General features: G+C 49.3%; 1 protein-coding gene across 10 annotated transcripts in view; it reads right to left on the bottom strand.

Moving 5' to 3' along the window:
• Window positions 1–18339, bottom strand: part of Dnm2 (dynamin 2) — an 85397-nt gene that overhangs the window by 16225 nt on the left and 50833 nt on the right. For 3 of the 10 annotated variants that reach the window (XM_028763708.1, XM_028763710.1, XM_028763714.1), the window contains exons 7-14: window positions 17306–17448; window positions 15195–15330; window positions 13728–13795; window positions 13044–13182; window positions 10502–10588; window positions 6003–6073; window positions 2326–2377; window positions 1479–1490 (exon numbers count right to left, since the gene is read on the bottom strand). In XM_028763708.1, coding sequence (XP_028619541.1) covers window positions 1479–1490; window positions 2326–2377; window positions 6003–6073; window positions 10502–10588; window positions 13044–13182; window positions 13728–13795; window positions 15195–15330; window positions 17306–17448 — 708 coding nt within the window. Of the gene's footprint in view, window positions 1–1478; window positions 1491–2325; window positions 2378–6002; window positions 6074–10501; window positions 10589–11530; window positions 11670–13043; window positions 13183–13727; window positions 13796–15194; window positions 15331–17305; window positions 17449–18339 lie in introns of all 10 variants that reach the window. The other 7 variants (XM_028763709.1, XM_028763711.1, XM_028763715.1 and 4 more) reach the window with 3 other exon arrangements.

Below are 18339 nucleotides of genomic sequence, written 5' to 3'. Positions count from 1 at the left end.
GGGTACACAGTAACAGGCATGCAGGCATGCAGAACAGAAAGGACCCGTCCCAGTGTGAGCAGCAAGTGGCAGCGAGGCAAGCTCAGCAGGAGCCATCATGGTCCCTTCTCTGGGTAAAGATCACTTGGAGGACTAAGCATGGCTCCGACATGCGGAGGCCATGGCCAGCCATGCTCGGGACATGTGAAGGCTATGGCCAGCCATGCCCATGGTCTTGGGGGTGCACATGGTTTGAGGCCAGGAGAATGGAGTAAGGTAGTAAGCGGCCACCTAGACGCGGTACTTGACTGCTGTGCTCTAGGCCTGAGGCCCCTCTTCTCTAACACTGGCCCAGGTTTCGACTCTGACCCAGGCCGCTTCTGCCAGGACCCAGGCACATCAAGGACCCGCCACTCACACAGAAGTGGCTCAACCTTTGCCAAAGTTCAAAACTCCAGGAATAGCTCTACAGAGAGTGGTGGTGGCAGCAGGAGAATATTCTGGAGAAAGGGGTCTGCTGGGGCTTGGGGCCAAGGTGCTTGCAGGGAGCACCTCCACACAGTCTCAGCTTTCAGCGGGGCTGGGCCTCGCACCCTCTGACAACCCCAGCTCCCAGTCCTTATGCAAAAGGAAGATGAGCTGCCCGCAGTTAGGATGGCAAATACGATAGACACCAACTGACTGGTGGGAACTGCCCAGAAGACTATGGCAACAATTCTGAGTACAGCAGAAAAATGTGCTGGGATCACTTAGTGATGTCTGTTCCAGGCAATGGATAACAAAAGTGGGAGAGTGGAACTGACCATCCACACCAACCACTCCAGCTGCCATGAAGGCAGCAGGCTATAGGGAGTCTGATTACTCATGCCTATCGTGAGTACAGGAGTAGGATATCACATGGAAAATATAAAAAAATAACCAGTCATAACAGCTACAGAATGGGGAGTCAATGGCATGTATATTAAGAAAGAATGCCAGGATTGATTAGCAATGTCTGCCCTGGGCTCATTGTGGAGGAAAATCACAGGAAAGAATGTTGGATCATCTAGTCATGTCTGCCACAGGCATAGAAAGGCAAAATCTCCCCATGTGGTAACACATGGTGTGGTCAGTCAGTGGTATCTGCAGGAAAAGAGAAAGGATAAAGGCTGGAAGCAACAAGAATGAATTCCAGCAGGTCCTGAGCAAAATCTTCCGAGTCTAGGAAGATGAGGTGGGGATGGAGGCAATGTGTAAACTGCGTATTTGCCATCTTTGAACTACAGGACTCCAAGAGAACCTGCTAGGACCCAGCCAGAGAGGTGTGCCTCCCAGAAAGGTGCAACTGGATTAGTATTTTTGTGAGAGCAACAGATCCCCAGGACAACGCAAGGTCCAATGACAGCAGTGACATGTAGCTCCCGGATTAGTGCACGTTTTAGTGTTTTGAGCAGAGGGTGAAGGCAGGCCTCCTTTCCCACTAGGTTCTAAGTTAGCTACCACACTAAGCAGGTACTTACCAAGATCTCCCCCTTTGAGAATGTAAAGTTAAGGTTGTGGGTCAATCAAGGGAAAGCAGGAGAGATGGAAGGACGTGAAGGGACAGAGAGGACGCAGGGAAAGCATGAGGACAGAAGGAAGAGCAGAGGAACAAAAAACAGCAAAAGAAAAAAAATTACATGCTATTAATTATATTCATGGTGTTAATATTTAATTCATTATCTTCTTCAAAACAAAAAAAGCAACAACATATGTACTACCTATGGCAAGCACACATACAAAAAGAAAACTCAAAATCATGCATTTGTTACATTTCTCTCCAATCTGGCTCTAAATCGTGCAAGATACAATAGCACAGCGCCCCGCCCCACCCTGACATGGGAAGGGAATTGGGGGACAGTGGCAGAAACTGGACAGAAAAAAAAGCCCAACCAGTCATGTAATATTGGCATTTATGAAGCCATTCGTAAGTATGCAAAGCCTCTGAAGCTGGGGTGGGATTATAAAGGAGACCTGGGGGTTCTCCAGGAGTGGAATTCAAACCACCTCCATCTCCCCCGAGTTGTCTGTGGCACCTCCCATGCTTTCTACCTGCCTGCCTCCATTCCCAGGGCCAAGAGTGAGAAAACACAACTTGTCTGCATACGCCTTGGGGTCACTGTCACAATTCTATTACTTTGAGGGTCGAGTTGTAACTTTCACATTAGATGTCAGATGAGGCCTTGAGGTGTTTGGAATTTGCCCCAAGGTCCTGTGGAAGTCTTACTTCTAATAGCTACGTGGCCCACAGGCTGACAGAGCGAGTGGCCTAGTACTAAGTATGCTCCTGTCTTCAGAAGGGAGTGAGAGCTGAGACTGGGGAGCTACCTGATTGGGTATGGCCCTCTTCTTGTTCAGCTGCGTGCTCCTCTGCTGGGCACTGTAACAGAAGCAGAGAAGGCACATTCAGATAAGATGTGGAGGGAGGTAAAGAGAGGCCTTGGTGGCCTATGCTGAGGTTCTTTCTCTAGGGGCCCACTAAGGGCAGAAGCAAGGATATAGGCTCCTCAACATAGAAAACAGCTAGAGCATATGAAATAAGAAAATATATCTGGCTAACCTTGGCTTCTAGAAACTTCTGACGGCCACTCCAGAAGCACCAGATATTTCCCACAAGTCACTCAAAGTTAGAGCTTCAAAGAAGAGGTATAAGATGCAGGGAATGGGACAGGAAGCTGGTTCTAGGGGACCTTGAGCACGACGTACCTGAGGCTTCATGTTCTCTTCTACCACTGACCCTTCGTGGCTCTCCTAACCAGCCTCGATAGTTCTGGGGCTTACACTGGCCAAATGTCTGGCTAGAAGGACTTGACTCAAGCCGGGGACTACCCAAGCCCAGTATGGGAGGCTCCTGCATGTTTCCTCACCAGCAGTCACGCTGCACCTTCACCTTTTAAAGGGGGATGCAGCAGACCAAATACAAGGCCTTGCGCATGCTGGGCTAGCTCTCTCTACATACAAGGCCTCATGCATGCTGGGCTAGCTCCCTCCACAGACCCACAGCAACTCTAGCTTCCTCTCCCTCTGTCACTCTCTCTCTTGAGACAGGTTCTCACTACGTAGCCCTGGCTGTCCTACATCTCAATGTAGACCAGGCTGGACAGTTACTGATAGAGATCTGCCTGCCTCAGCCTCCCAAGTGCTGGGACTGCACACTATCAGGTTTATGATCTGTTTTGAGAGTGGGCCTCAAGTTCCCCAGGCCACCTCCATATCCAGTGTGTGAAGTGCTGGGGATGGGACACGGAGCTTTGTGTATGCCAGGTGCAAAGCACTCTGCATGCAGTGCTTTAGGCAGAGCACACGGGATGTCCCTAGAGCTACCCACCAGTCTCCATATTGGTTCTGATGCACACGCTCCTCTAACGATTGCACAACCACCTGAAAGCAACTGTACCTGCAACTTCTCAGTTAGACTCTCATTTTCTTTCTCCTTTTTAAAAAGATGTTCATGTATGTGTGTGTGAGGGGGGAGACACATGTGTATGTATGTGTGCATGTCTCTGTGTGTGCCTGCCTGCATGAGTTTATGTGCACCACACATGTGCAGGTGTGCCTACAGGCCAGAGGGCATTGGAACCCTGGACTTGTGGATGGATGTGAACCACCTGATGTGGGCTCTGGGAACAGAACCCAGGTCCTCTGCAGAAGCAGCCAGTGCTCATCTTACTGCTCTAGCTGGAAACTGCAGAAAGATACAAATAGCAACACAGTTGGTTTCATCACCACTGGCTGCTCTGAGGTTTTCCTTACAGCTCAAACCAGCTGAGTTTCAACCGGGAGTTAATTGAGAGTGCAAGCCAGGGACCCCAGCTAGGGGAGGCTAAGTCAGGAGGAGCCTGACTCTGCGCCTAGGCTGGGCTACCTAAGGCGTTCAAGTCGTCTACACAGAGAGACTAGGAACCAGCAACAAAGCTTCAGCCAGTTGCTAGATAGGCAGAGTGTGTTTGGAGGAGACAGGCTCTTTATTCCAGATTGCTAGTAATGATTCATGCAGAATTCCACCTGGTGCCTTTCTGACATCACTATCTCAGGGCTCGACTTTTTAATCTTTAGTTTCCTGTGTTCCTGGCTGACTTCTACTTCAGATATATAACCAAGGATGACTTTGGACCAATTGTCCTATTTCTACCTCCCTTGTGGTGGAACGATGGGTGTCGGCTATCACACCCCTTTGATTTGGCGCTAAACTTCATGTATGCTAAGCAAATGATCTACCGACCATGCCACATCAGCAGCCCTCCCTCATGGGGCTTTTCCTCTGGGCCTTGTCTGTAAAGACCCATGCTGAAGGTGAGACTAAGCTAAGCCATCATGCACAGTGTGGTGACAAGGGCCCAGATGTGCTATCTAAGTGCTTCATGGCTCCCTCAAACAGCAGCCAAGATGGGGATGGCCCTAACCAGAGACTCTGGGTACCATGGCAGGGAACCTAAACTCTTCTCCTCAGGCTTCAGGGCCTCCCTGGTGAGGGGCGTGGTCACCAGCTGTTGCCTCCATCCTGCCTTACTGGCTGGCATCCTGCCTCTTGGTCTTCCTGTCCAGAGCCAGCTCCCTGTAGTCCCCTACCTGCCACTGCATGATTTCTTTGGGAGGGTCTCCCCAGGCCTCATCCCTCAGGCTTCTGTGCTACTGTCCACTATTCCCCAGTCCGTGTGCGCTACATGGGCAGGCTCTATGGTGTCTTACCCAGTGTCCTCTTCACAAGGCCTGGCTGGGGCCCTGGTTGAGAAAATGGCTGTTGTAATTCAAGGGCTTCTGGAACATCCCCCACAGGTTTGGGGTTCCCCAGGGAGGACGCCCCAGGTCACACACCAGGGAAAAAGGCACACAGCAGGCAATACCCACCCTGTGACCAGCTCCTCAGTATAGAAACAGCTGGGTAAGTGGGAAGGCCCCGGAATCCAGAGAAAGAAGTGGAGTGGTCAAAGGAAAAACAGGAGAGATTGTGAGAAGGAACTGTGGATGAAGTGCAAGCAGACACAGTGAGGTGAGGAAACTGATGGCAACCAACTGATAGCTACTCTGCTGTCCACGCACGGCTGGGCGAGCAGGGCTTAAAGAGGATGCCTTCTCTAGCCACAGGATGCAGCCCACCCCAGGGAAGAAATTACCCAGTTAAGGGCTTTAGGCTACGTGTGCTCAGGGAGGGGCTTCTGACCAATCAATCATTCATTTATCTGCCATGTATCCACTCAAAACAGATACTCCATCAGTTCTGCCTAGAGACAACAGGCAGTTCAAGCCTTGTGCCCAGCAGGCCCCCCCCCCCCCCCTTAAGAAATCTCCAAAACCCTTAGGTCAGGCCTCACAGCCACCCTCTGGACTTCCAAGAGCCTTGAGCAGATGGTGTCTTAACAGTCTATCTGCACAGGGACTTCCTGTGGGCAGGTACACCTGGCATGAAAGTACACCAGTAGTCTAGCTGGACACAAGGGAGATGTCTTTTGGTGGTGTCCTATTGTTCAAAGCTAAGAAAACCTGCAAGAGCCACCAAAACACCCCCAGTAGCGCCCAAGTTTGCCCAGCTGGTCCAGAGCTGATGAGCTGACCCAAGACCAATACAACCAGATGTGGTATCTGTTGCATTGGTCCTGGGGTCTAATCCAGGGTCATGTGCATGCTAGTCAAGTGCTAACAGCCCAAGCCCAAGGTTCTGGTTTTAAATCTACAGTGTGTATGTATCTGTGCATAGTATGTGAAAGGCAGAGACTGCACGGTGCTCTGACTGTGAAAAGCTCTGAGAAGTCCTGCAGGAAATGAAGCTGGCTGGCCTCCCACTTCCCTGAGAATGGTCACAGAACACACATTTTGTCCCTGAGATGTCCATAGACAACATGCTAGGTGAGGACACTGTGACAGAAGTCACAGTTAGCACAGAAAAGCTTCAAGGCTCTCTCAGATGGCTCTACTCTTTGCCCAGCATCCCTAGCAGGTCCCCACTCTGGTCTTGGTGCCGGGGGTGGGAATAGGTGCTGCCCCCATGACAACGGCTGTATACGTACTTGGCAAATCCAATGAAGTCTTCATGGTTTGTGTTGATGTAGGACTGCTCAATGTCAATCAGAAGAAGAATCTAGAGGAAAGAGGGGTGTGTGTGGCTATGGAGCATAGAACAGTACTTTATGTACACATACACACATACACACACACACACACACACACACACACGCACACACACACTGCAGTAGACATAACTGCTGCATCCCCACAGCTTTCCCAGACCGGAGTGCAGTAGGACAGGGGAAGATCTGCAGGTGGAAAAGAGCCCCACAGAAAGATGGAAGGGACAGTTCCTGGGAGCTCAATGTGCTGGGCACGGGTACAGCACAGAGGACTCAGAGAACTGCTGTCTTCCTTAGGCCACTGACTGGCCTGTGACTTGGGGCCTAATCTTACTAAGTTATGGAAGTGGACTGCAATTCACTCTCTTCTTTCTTTTTCTCTCTTATTGGTACTGCCAGGGTTGGAAGACAGGACTTATCCATGTTAGGAGAGTGCTCTACCTCCCAGCTCCTTCTGAGCCAGATTCAAATCTCAGAATAGCCTTTGAGATCTCATCAGTGCTACTTTCAAACTGACAAGAACATGCATGCATGCAAGCACACCCACATGGCAACACGTGTATGTATCATACTGAACAATATGTGTATATATCATACTGAACAATATGTGTATATATCACAGTGAACAATATGTGTATATATTACACTGAACAATGTGTATATAGCATACTGAACAATATGTGTATATATCACACTGAACAATATGTGTATATATCACACTGAACAATATGTGTATATAGCACACTGAACACTATGTGTATATATCACACTGAACAATGCATATATAGCATACTGAACAATGTGTATATATCACACTGAATAATATGTGTATATATCACACTGAACAATATGTGTATATATTATACTGAACAGAAACAGATACTTGCACAGCTGCATTCTGAGTTCAAGCCAGCGTGGGTAATATGGGGCTTTCTTTTCTTTCTTTCCTCCTTTTTTTTCTTTTGGTTTTTGAAACAGAATTTCTCTGTGTAACCCTGGCTATCCTTGAACTCAGAAATCTGCCTAGCTCTGCCTCCCCAAGTGCTGGGATTAATGATGTGCACCAACATCCTGGCTTATGTGTGGCTCTGTTTTCAAACACACTAACATAAAATTAAGAGTATGGCTGAGGGCTGGAGAGAGGGCTCTGTGGTTACAAGCATCTGTTGTTCACCCAGAGGATCCAGGTTCAATTCCCAGCCCATACATGGTGGCTCCCACCTGTTTGTAACTCTGGATCCAGGGATATGATGTCCTCCTCTGGTCTCCACAAACACCTGATGTGCATATAGCACACACATATTACATGCAGACAAAATATTCATTCCCATAAAAAAATCAATCTATCTATCTATCTATCTATCTATCTATCTATCTATCTATCTATCTATCTATCAATCATCTGATATGGACATAAGGCTTCTTTGTGTAGCCCTGGCTATACTGGAATTTGCTCTGTAGACCATATGCAGACATAAGGTCCACCTTCTGTTTCTGCCTCCTGAGTGCTGAGGGATCAAAAGTGTGTGCCACTATGCCTGACTAATAAGTCTTTAAAAAAAAAAAAAGATGGAACTCAATACCACACACACTAAAAGCCCAGCCTCCTAGTGTCGCAAGCACTAGGCATACAGTGTGAGCAGACATATATGCAGGCCCCGTGCATATAGAGTACAAATAATAAATCTAACTATGGGGCCTCATTACTGGTGCTTAAATCTAAACCACTACAAGTGTCACATTTGCAGGTGCCTCAGCATGTGTGCACATGCCCACACCTGAGACAGTTACATTCTGAAGTCTGCCAACCCCATTACAGCCCCGTCTGCTAGCTAGGATGCTTCTAGTCCTAGTCTGCAAAGGATGAAGTTGCTCCATGGACTCTACTTACTCAGGCAGCTTTCTACCCTAGTTCCTATGAAGAACAGGCCAGGCTGCCTGGACAGAGGGGCTCTGGTTCCTCAAAAGGTTTCCTTCCTCTGCCTCAAGGCCACATACTCCCTGGTCAGTGTGCCTCTAGGTCCTCAGTAATAACCAAGACAACGTACACAGACCTAGGTGGTTTTTTGGGAAGGGCGGGTATTGTGCAGTCCCTGAAGCTGGCTCTGTAAGGCTCGAACACTGTCTTCCCACAGCTCTGATTTGAAACCTGGTAGTGTCCACAGTGGGTATCAGGGGTTGTGTGCACAGGAAGAACAGCTACAGCCTCAGGAGCAGTGATGGAAACCAATCAAAAGTGCTCGTGCTTCTGGTGGTGTATTATTTTGACTTTCTGTTTGTTTTCTGGGGATAGGGTTTCACAGAGCCCAGGATGGCCTCTAATTCATCACATAGCCAAGAAAGACCTTTAACTCTGGCTCCTCCTTGCCTCCACCTCCTGAGCGCTCTCAAATGCACCATCACTATAAAGTTCCTGGGCTGTTGGGGACAGAACCCAGGGCTTTGTGTATGCCAGAAGCACTCTGCTCTTGTTTTATTTTCAGACAGTCTTATAATAGAACCCAGTCTGTCTGGCCTATTTCAGTCTCTCCATATTGTGATGACAGGCCCCTGCACCAAACCCATATCTCCCATGCCATGGATGCTATGGGGTTACAGAGTGTCTAAGGCCCAGTGCCAAATGAAGACTTAAAGACAAAGGAGCCAGTTTCTTCACCATGGCAGACACAATATGGACACTTGTAGTAGTTTAGATTTAAGTGTCAGTAATGAGGCCCCATAGTTAGATTTATTATTTTTACTCTATATGCACGGGGCCTGCATATATGTCTGCTCACACTGTATGCCTAGTGCTTGCGACACTAGGAGTAGGTATGGGATATCCTGGAACTGGCGTCATAGATGATTGTGAGTTAACATGTGAGTGCTGGGAACAAAATCTAGGTCCACTGACCACATAAACACTGAGGCATGGCTCTAGTTCCCCACCTGAAGGATTAATGACGGCCCAGGGTATAGAAGTGCAAGGCTCCAGATACCCCAGTACTCCTAAAGCAGGTAAGGGCAGCTCTAAAAAGATACAGTATATTCACAGTAGAAAATGTCCCAACAATGGAGAAAGTCAGTCACTGCCACCACAGGTGATACATGGCCCTGAACACTGGGCCAGAGTCAGACAGAAATCAGAGTCATCTGTCTCGAAAAACCAAAAAAAAAAAAAAAGAAAAAAGAAAAAAGAAATCAGAGTCACAAGGAGTCTCCCCGAAGCACTATGGGGAAAGGCCCTGGTAAAGGAGACACCACCTCGGTCTTTAGAAAACGAACAAAGATTAAGCTGCATACATACAACTATCTACTCTTTAGCTCTACGAAGACATTAATACCACCTGAACAATCAGGGTGGAAGACTGCTCAATGCACGATGGGGAGGCCAGGATACAGGCTGGGCAATGGGGATGGTGGCCAGAGATGGTAATGGTCATCCTGTGTTTTCTTTCTCTCTTTTTTTTGGGGTGGTGGTGGTCAGGGTGACACAAAGTCTCATGTAGCTCAGGCTAGCCTTTAACTCAGTTGTGTAGTCAAGGGATGACACCGAGTTCTTCCTGCCTCTGGCTCCCAAGACAGGATGACAAACATGCACCACCACACCTTGCTGACAGGGTGCTAGATGGAAACCAGGGCTCGACATATGCTAGGCAAGTGCCATGCCGGCCGAGTCATGGCCCTAGGCCTCAGGATGGATCTTTGGGGCTAGTGAGATGCCTCAGCAGACGAAAGTGCTTGCCTTGGAAGCCTGGTGAACTAAGTTTGACGCCCCCACCCCCACCAAACTTCTACAAAAAGAGAAGGGGAGAACCAACTCCTCAGAGATGTCTTCTGGCCTCCACATGCATGCTCTGGAAAACATACATGAAATAAATAGCTGTAATTAAAAAAAAAAAACCCTCACACTGTAAGCATGTTACTGTACACTGTGTAAAGATTATCCTTGCATTATTCGAATGCTGATTTCTTTGTCCCCATATCAGGTTGCAATCCAGACATGGCATTGTAATGATTGTTCTAAGTATCTCCATCTCAAAGTTGTGTGAATACAGCTGTCCGTTTATTCTCAATAAAAGCTGATCCGCTAATGGCTGAGGAGTGGAGGGTATATGGCTGGACTTCTGACCTCAGCCAGCGGAGGAGTCTCTGTGGTGAGCCACCACAGGAACACACTGGAGCAGAGAGAGCCAGACCAATATCAAAATGCAAGTATCTCGGAGATATTGGCTGGGAGGCAGCTAGATTAGTTTCAAGGATTAGAACAGACTAATAACTACTCAGCTATTGTGCCATATAGGTTGATTAAGTAAATCTTACAGTCTCTGACTGATTTGTTTGGAAGGCAGTTGAGTTAGAGAACAACATTATCACTTTTAAAACTGCACTATCACAGAACTAAATTCTCTAAATTTGCTAGAGCCACACAGACAGAGAACAGCGAGCTGGTACAATACCTGGTCCTTGGTCCTCCCTTCTCGCTCCCTGATGTAGGTGGTAACTATCCGCTCGGTCTCCTCTCGCAGACGCGGGTACGAACTGAGCTGGGGAGCAAGCAGAAGGGCTGAGCTGACAAGATCTTTATGGCCAGGTGGGGGATGGGGGGTGGGAGACACACAAGGATGAGACGGGGAAGGAAAGGGGAGGGGCCACCAGGGCCCTTCTCTGCCCTTGTCTCCCAGCTCCTGCAACTCCTGCAACTCCTGCATCTCCTGCATCTCCTGCATCTCCTGCATCTCACTGGGAGACAAGGGCAGGCCAGTCAGGGGCATGTGGAGTGGGAAAGGCGAGGGTGGGTGCCATGCATGCTGAGAGCCGCCTGCAAAGCCAGCGATTGATCGGAGGTGGAAAGTGGCAGAGAGAGTGAGTGACACACTTGCTACCCAGAGGTGCCAGGCAGCCCCCTCCCGCCCAGCACTAGGTGAAGGCAGGACAAACTGATGGCCCTCACTGAGCATTCAAATGCGCACGGTGCCCTGCTTCAGGGTAACAGGGTCACTGAGCTCAGGGAGCCCTTGGCTGGAAACTGTACCCTGATCTTTGTGAATTTGGCAAGCATGTAGCCAATCCGAAGACTCCTTACTTTTTATCTGGGGTACTGAGTGACCCAAGGCACACTGTGGGGAGCCACACCTTCCCCAGGAGGGGAGAGATGCTGCTAAATGCACCCTAGTGCAGAAACATACAGGAGGGCGTGGTCGGAGGATGAGATCTAGGAATGAGAGCGGCTTCACAAATGTGACTGGGCATGCCAAAGGTCCCTCCATTGTACCCCCAAAACTGAGACGGTGGGGCGTGTGTGTGGTGTACCTCCCCCACTCAGTCTGCCATGCAAAGTTCCAGATGGCAGTTGGGATGGGCATAGGTGACCACTGTGCCCAGCAGGGGTCCCCTCAAGGCAGGATTGTCCTGATGCTCAGGGCTGACATCAATGAAGAAATGATAGGTGGGAACTGATGAGGGACAAAAGGAGCAAGACCTGTTACCTTCTCAGCACACTTTTTAATGACCGTGGCTAGCTCCGACACCACCAGGTCAACACACTTCAAACTCGGCTCTTTGAGTTTTACAAGCTGTTTTTTCACGATGGCTTCAAAGGCCATGTCCGGGGTGAAGAGCCCCGTCCTGGTCATGCGGAGGAGGGCGGGACGAGGTTGAGAGACACCCAGGGGTAGTGCAGGCCACACGCACAAATGCACACACAGGCCAGGAGACGGAGAGAGAGAGAAAGAGAAGAAAGGAGAATGAGCTGGTTAGTGCATGCGCAGAAAAGCCTGCGCCCACGTCTATCTTGGAAGCTGCTTGGAATCGGCATGGCCTGGGGGGAGCATAGGGCTGGTCTACAGTTCAAGGCTGAGTGCTACAGGACACTGTCATCATAGGGCCAAATGTATGTGAGTAAATCTCAAATCATCACATCTGTGACAACGGCCCCTAGGATGTCAATCTGCAGCCCCTTTGAGGTTCAGTTTTTGAAATGGTCTTGTAGCACAGGCTAGCCTCCAACTTAGTATATGACTGAGAATGACCTTGAACTTCTATCTTCCTACTTCCAACTCCTGGATCCAGTTCTGGGATCACAGGTATGAGCCACATCTGGTCTATGGGATGCTAAGGATGGAAGATGGAACCCAAGCTTTGTGCAGCCAGACAAGCACTTTACAAACTCACCCTAACCCTAACCCCAGCTCTTGGCTGGCTGGCTTCTTTTACTCTGTTTCCCACTGGAGAAGCTGAGGAAGTAAATGGGGACTTTGCTCCAGTAGAACAGGCAGCTTAAGCAGAAGTTCTCTGCCATTTCAGAGCTGGCAATGTCGAGGTTGTACAAGCAGACCTGCTCCTTCCCCTCAAGCACCCCAACTGCTCGGCAGGAGTGTGCTGTCTAGGGTATAGCCCTCGCAGAGGAGGCTGGTGGTCTGGGCCAAATGGAGGCAGTTGCCCATGAAGAGTGGGACACAGGTTTTGACGACCATAAGGACTGAGTGTGGAGTTGCCAGGGAGGGACGGGGATGGAACACGGACAGCACGGGGCACATCGAAAGCTGGCAGAGCCACTGTGGAACCCAAGGAGCTTTTATGAAGCTGGGCACTGAGCTCTCAGTATGCCACCAGTGTTTATGTCCTTCCCAGTGCCATGGAAACAGAGGAGTGACCCACTCCAAAGAAGCCAGGCATTTGTCATTTGTCAAGGGGGACAACAGTGAAGCTCAGGAGCCTTGGCCTCCACCAGCTGAAGAGGGAGCCCCAATCTGCTTCCCTAGCAAGCAGCAAAGCAACGCAGCCAGATGACACCCCATTCCACCCTATGCATGCTGGGCTTGGTATCAGGATCCCAGGAGACCTGTCACCAGTCTAGCTGGTTCTAAGGAGCCCAGCATTCCCCCACCCCCTCCTGAGTGGGACCAGACTGACACATTCCCATCCCTGTAGGATTCTTGGAAATGAGGTAACCTGGGGCCTGATACCAAGCCTGCGGCCCCATGTCCGCGGGTGCGGTACCTTGCTGGTGCATTGCCTAACTGTACTGATTAGTTCCTGGATAACCAGGTCCACGCATTTCAGACAGGGCTCTTTCAGCTTGACCACCTGCTTTTTCACAATGGCCTCGAACGCCAAATCCGGCGTGAAGAGCCCAGTTCTAAAAACATCCAGACCCAGTGGGGAAGCAGGGAGAGATAAGTCAGAGAGAAACAAAGGGTGTGGTCAGCCACTTTCTATGCATGGCTAGGTCCCTGACAAGGAAGACTATCCCATCAAAGCTGGGGGGCAGGATACCTGAGAATCCCCAACTGGGGAGCCCTCAGAGTAACCCGAGGATGCTAGAGAACAGGGTACATTTCATTGACTGCAATAAGGAGGGGACGCCAAGAGGCCCACAAGTAAGCCATTTTGAAAAGGGTCCTGTGAGCATGACTCAAGCCTAGTTCCACCCAACCTCTCATCACTACAGATCTCACAAGGAAGAAGAAGGTCACGTATCCTAGGGGACACAAGTAGTCAAGAGACCCAGGACAGTCACAGCCAAAACATACACACTCTCTCTGACCTTGAAGACTAAGACGTTTACACAGTTCTGTAAACTATTCATGAACCTTCTACAGGCCTCACTAGCCAGGGACTCAGAAAGTTGGGGGTCCCCAGGAGTGGAGAGGAAGCGAGCACGGGGACTCCCCGGGGACTTGCCTGACTCCGTGGATGTTCTTAATAGCATAGCTGATCTCTCTCCGCAGATCTTTCTCATCAAACTCCATCTGAGAAGAAACAAACCACAGACATGCAACGATGTCCAAGGCCGCCTCACAGCCGGAGCCGTGGAACATTCTTGTTTCTATTTGTAGTGTACTCCAAAGAGACGGCTCAGTAAGAAAGGGTACCTGCCACCAAGCCTGCAGTCCTGAGTACATCTGGGTGTACTGGGCTGCCGAGATGGCTTAGCAGGTAAGAGCACTGGTTGCTTTTGCAAAGGACCCAGGTTCAGTTTCCAGCATTCACATAATGGCTCACAACTTCCATAACTCCAATTCCATGGGATCTGGGGCCTTCTTGTGGTCAATGCAGGCAATTAGGCATGTACATGGTACACTCAGCATACATCAGGCAAAATACTCATAAACTAAATTCTTTCCAGCCAGCAGACCTAACCTACAGGTTAGTTCCAGATAGGTGAGACATCCTGTCTCAAAAAATAAGGCCGAGCCAGGGATGCGGTTCTTATGCTGGTTGGATCCTTGCCACATATGTATGCAGCTCTGGGCTCCACCCACAGCACAGAGTAAACGGCACAGGAGGGTCAGAAGGTCAAGACCAAGCATGACTACACAGCCAACTTAGGTTATGGTGAGACCTGGCCTTACAAACAAGTGTGTGGTTACTGTGCACACCTTTAATCCCAGCAGTCTCAAGGTTTGAGGCCAGCCTGGTCTATAGATTAAGTTCTAGGACAACTAGGGCTAACTCACAGAAACCCAACTGAGGACACTGGACGCTGTTCTCTCATCTGCACACCAACACACATGTACCTATGTGTGTGAGAGCCATGGCCTCAAAAGAAAAGGACACAAACAGTTTGCTTTACTTTCTGTTTTGATTTTGTCTCAGTTTTTGAGACAGAGTCTTTTGCAGGACATGTATTCTCAACCTCAGTCTCCTCTTGCCTCAATTTACACAACTTTGCAATTACTGGTATAAGCCTAGCATCGTCCCTGGTTTTTAAAGTTACATTTGGGCATGTTTTAAGTGTGTATTTATAGGAAGGCCTGAGTTTCATGAAGAGTGTATGTGTGTGGAGGTTAGAGGACGACCCCCAGTTGGTTCTCCACTTCTGCCTGCAGATCAAACTTAGGTAGTCAGGCAGAGCAGAGGGTACCTTCACCTGCTGGACTATCTTGTTGGCCCTCATGTGTCTTTCTCTCCGCCACCCCCCCACACACACACACACTGAAAGAAACGCAGACTTTCCTACTGTTCTGCCCAGAGCTTCTAAGTTATGAGCTCTGGGAAGACAGAGGCCATGGGGACATGTCCTTCAGACCACGTTTGCTGACAGCAGCCTCTGACATGATGCTCATGACATCATGGTTTGGAAGAAAGTTTAAGGCCAAGACAGAGAGCATGAGGGTGTCTGACTCAAGCTCCAGGCTGAGCACCTACCTTTACCAGCTCAAAGGGAAAGCGCTCATGAAAGATGCGATTGATGCGGGCTCCTCCAGACAGCTCCAGTGTGTCTACTTGATCCCCAGAGCCTTCAATTCGCTTCTCAAAGTCCACTCCAAACTGCTGGACCATTCTTCAAGAAAGAAAAGGCAAAAGGTCAAGACAGTTTTCTGCATAGCCCTGCAATTACATGAATCATGTGATAAACTCTGTTCTTTATTTTTTTGTTTGCTTTGTTTTGTAAAGAATTATTTATCTTATGTATGTGAGTACACTGTCACTGTCTTCAGACACACCAGAAGAGGGCATCAGATCCCCTGTTACAGATACTTGTGAACCACCATGTGGTTGCTGGGAATTGAACTCACGATCTCTGAAAGAGCAGTCAGTGCTCTTAACCTCTGAGCCATCTCTCCAGTTCTGCTTCTTACAAAGGGATCTCAGGGATAAAACTCAGGCTATCAGTCTTGGCAGCAAGCTTGTTTACCTGCTCAGCCACCTTGTCAGTCAATCCTGAGGCTGATTTTCTTGTCTTTCACAGTTTGTTTTGAAGACAAGGTCTTTCTGGGTAACTCCAGCTGGCTTTGAAGTAAAGACCTTTCTGCCTAGGCCTCCAACATGCTAGCATTACAGGCATGTATGCCACCATGTTTGGCCAGTTTTCTTTCCTTTTAAATATCACTGTTTAACAGTCAATATGTAAACTAGCAGAACTACTTTAGTAAGTGCTGGACATTATCCTGGTTGTTCTCAGAACTCTATAGATCTGTCATTGCTAAAATTGTAGATGGAACTCTGAGGTCTCAGCTCTGAAGCCCTTCCACAGGCTGCATGGCTTCAAGTCAGCCCGGCCAGAGAGCACCTGCGCTCTCTGCTACATCTCTGCCTTGGCTGCACAGGAGCTCCACCAGGGACGGGCTGGAAAATCTTGATTAAGTGGTGCTGCACTGTGAGGCTCAGTTTGCATATATGCAGAGCAGGCTAACAGGATGAGCACGGGAGAGCTTGGCAACCACCAAAGGCAGTACATCACTAGTTCATGTAACCATAAAGAAGAAGAAAATATTTTGGGGGTGGGGTGGTCCTAGGATGGCTCAATGTGTAAAGGTACTTGTCATTGAGTCTGAGGGAGTCTGATGGACACAGATTGAGCTCTCTGAACTAAATAATGCAACGGAAGGACGTCAGTCCCGAATGTCACCCTTGGACTTCCATACTATGGGCTATAAAATGTGCAACCCTCCCTCCCAAGAGGAAGAAAAGGCTCCAAAGCAATTCACTTCAGATTCCTTGTGTCACAGACTGTTTTTTAAGGTGATGCCGGCCTTGAACTCTTGAGCTTAAATGAACCTTTTGCCTTCAGCCTACCAAGTGGCTGAAGTTTGTGCCATGCCACCACATCCAGTTGATCACAATATATTTGCTTGCTTTCTCTTTTTTTCCATTTAAACAGTGTGTCTTGTTCTCCCCCCATCCCCCCCCCCCCCCTGTGTGTGTGTGTGTGTGTGTGTGTGTGTGTAGGCAGAGGTAGCCATCCACTGCCTTCCTAAATCTCTTTCAACTGAATTTCTCACTGAACGTGGTTTGGCTTCTCGATCTGATAGTGAGTGGGACTAGTCTGTCTCCCCACTCCTGTACGTGGATCATAAGTGCACACCCTCAGACTTGGAGGAAGATGGAGCTCAGACCCTCAGACTTTAACTTGCTCATCCACACTGTCAGCTCAGCAAGGGTTGACTTATCTTCCTGCTTCTACCTCCCGAGGCCCGGATGATGGCCTTAGATAGCAAGCCCTGTTCAGCTGTGTCTGTCCAACATCTGGGCCACAGTCCCCAGCCGACTACAGCAATGAATGTGGTACCACACAGTGGTAACTTACTAAAGCACTGTGATTAACACACAACGGTAACTTATTGAAACAATGTGATCTTCCCCATGTTTTTGTAATGCAAGTACACAGTTTCCAGGCATGAATCCTACAGATGACAGTGTCATGTTAAACGTCTAGAGACCAGACCCCCCCCCCCCAGATCTCAGGGGCAGCTTAGGACAGGGCTTGAGTGGAGAGCAGAGTGGCTCGGCCAGGCAACGGGAAGGGGAGTACTCACTGCAGTAGGGCTTTGGTCTTGCGTGTGGGGTCATCAGGCCGGAAATTCTTGTACTCTTCCACTTCCTTCTCCAGGGACAGCAGTTGGCTCTGCAGCTTGCTGCGCAGGGTCGGCAGAGACTCTCGAATGTGGTTGGTTAGTTGCTGTAGAAAAGGTAAGGGTCAGACAGGGTACCACAGGTCGAGAAGCCAGGAAAGAACACAATTCATCCTCAGCCCAGAATACTCAAAGTCTTGGGTACAATCCAAAGAGAGCCACAGACCTACAGACAAATCATTAGGACAGGGACAGAAGCTGGAACAAGCAGAGCAGAAAGCCTGCAGCAGATGTCGGTTGACATCCAAGGTTGGGGATGGTGGGACCAGTGTGCAGGCCTGGGATGGCCCTGCTAGCTCCAAGACCCAGTGGTGTCCCCTAAACCAATGCACACACTTGGGATGGCCCTCCAGCTAAGACTCAAAGGTATGCCCTGAGGAGGATTTGAGGCATACTTGCAGGGAAATGGGAGGGAGAGGAAGGGGATTCCCAGCAGGGAAGAGAAAGATTCTGAAGATCCCAATGCTAAAGGAGAGAAGTGCAGAGGCTTGGGCTTGTGCTGAGCCCCAGGTCTGTGGGAGCCAGGGGCCTAGCCCTGCTGTGCAAACCTTGGTCCTTTCTAAAGGGAAGCTACAGGTCTCACAAGGCAGGCTGGATGCTTACAGTCCTGTGGACCTTTTAAAAGTCTTCTTTACTTATTGTGTGCACGTGTGTTGGGGTGGTCAGTGCAGGTGTTAGGGTGCCTAGGTGGAGGTCAGAGAACAGTCTCATGGAGTCCACTGTCTCCTTCTACCTTTACTTGAGTTTAGAGACTGAAATGAGGCCCTCAGGCCTGAGCAGCAGGTGGCCGAGCCACCTATGGACCACGTGTCTGAGCTCCCAAAATAGAGGATCACTAACATCCACTGGCCAACAGGGCACCCCTTAATTCAAGGGGACCAGCCAAGCTATATACCTTTTAGTTCTCAAGCAGCCCCAGGTTCTGTGGAGGGTTTTCC

This window comes from Grammomys surdaster, unplaced genomic scaffold (assembly GCF_004785775.1).
Source record: "Grammomys surdaster isolate TR1022 unplaced genomic scaffold, NIH_TR_1.0 140, whole genome shotgun sequence".
NCBI classification, from domain to species: Eukaryota; Metazoa; Chordata; class Mammalia; order Rodentia; family Muridae; genus Grammomys; species Grammomys surdaster.
The sequence above is the reverse complement of the archived record's forward strand: the minus strand, read 5'-3'. Positions and strand labels throughout refer to the sequence as shown.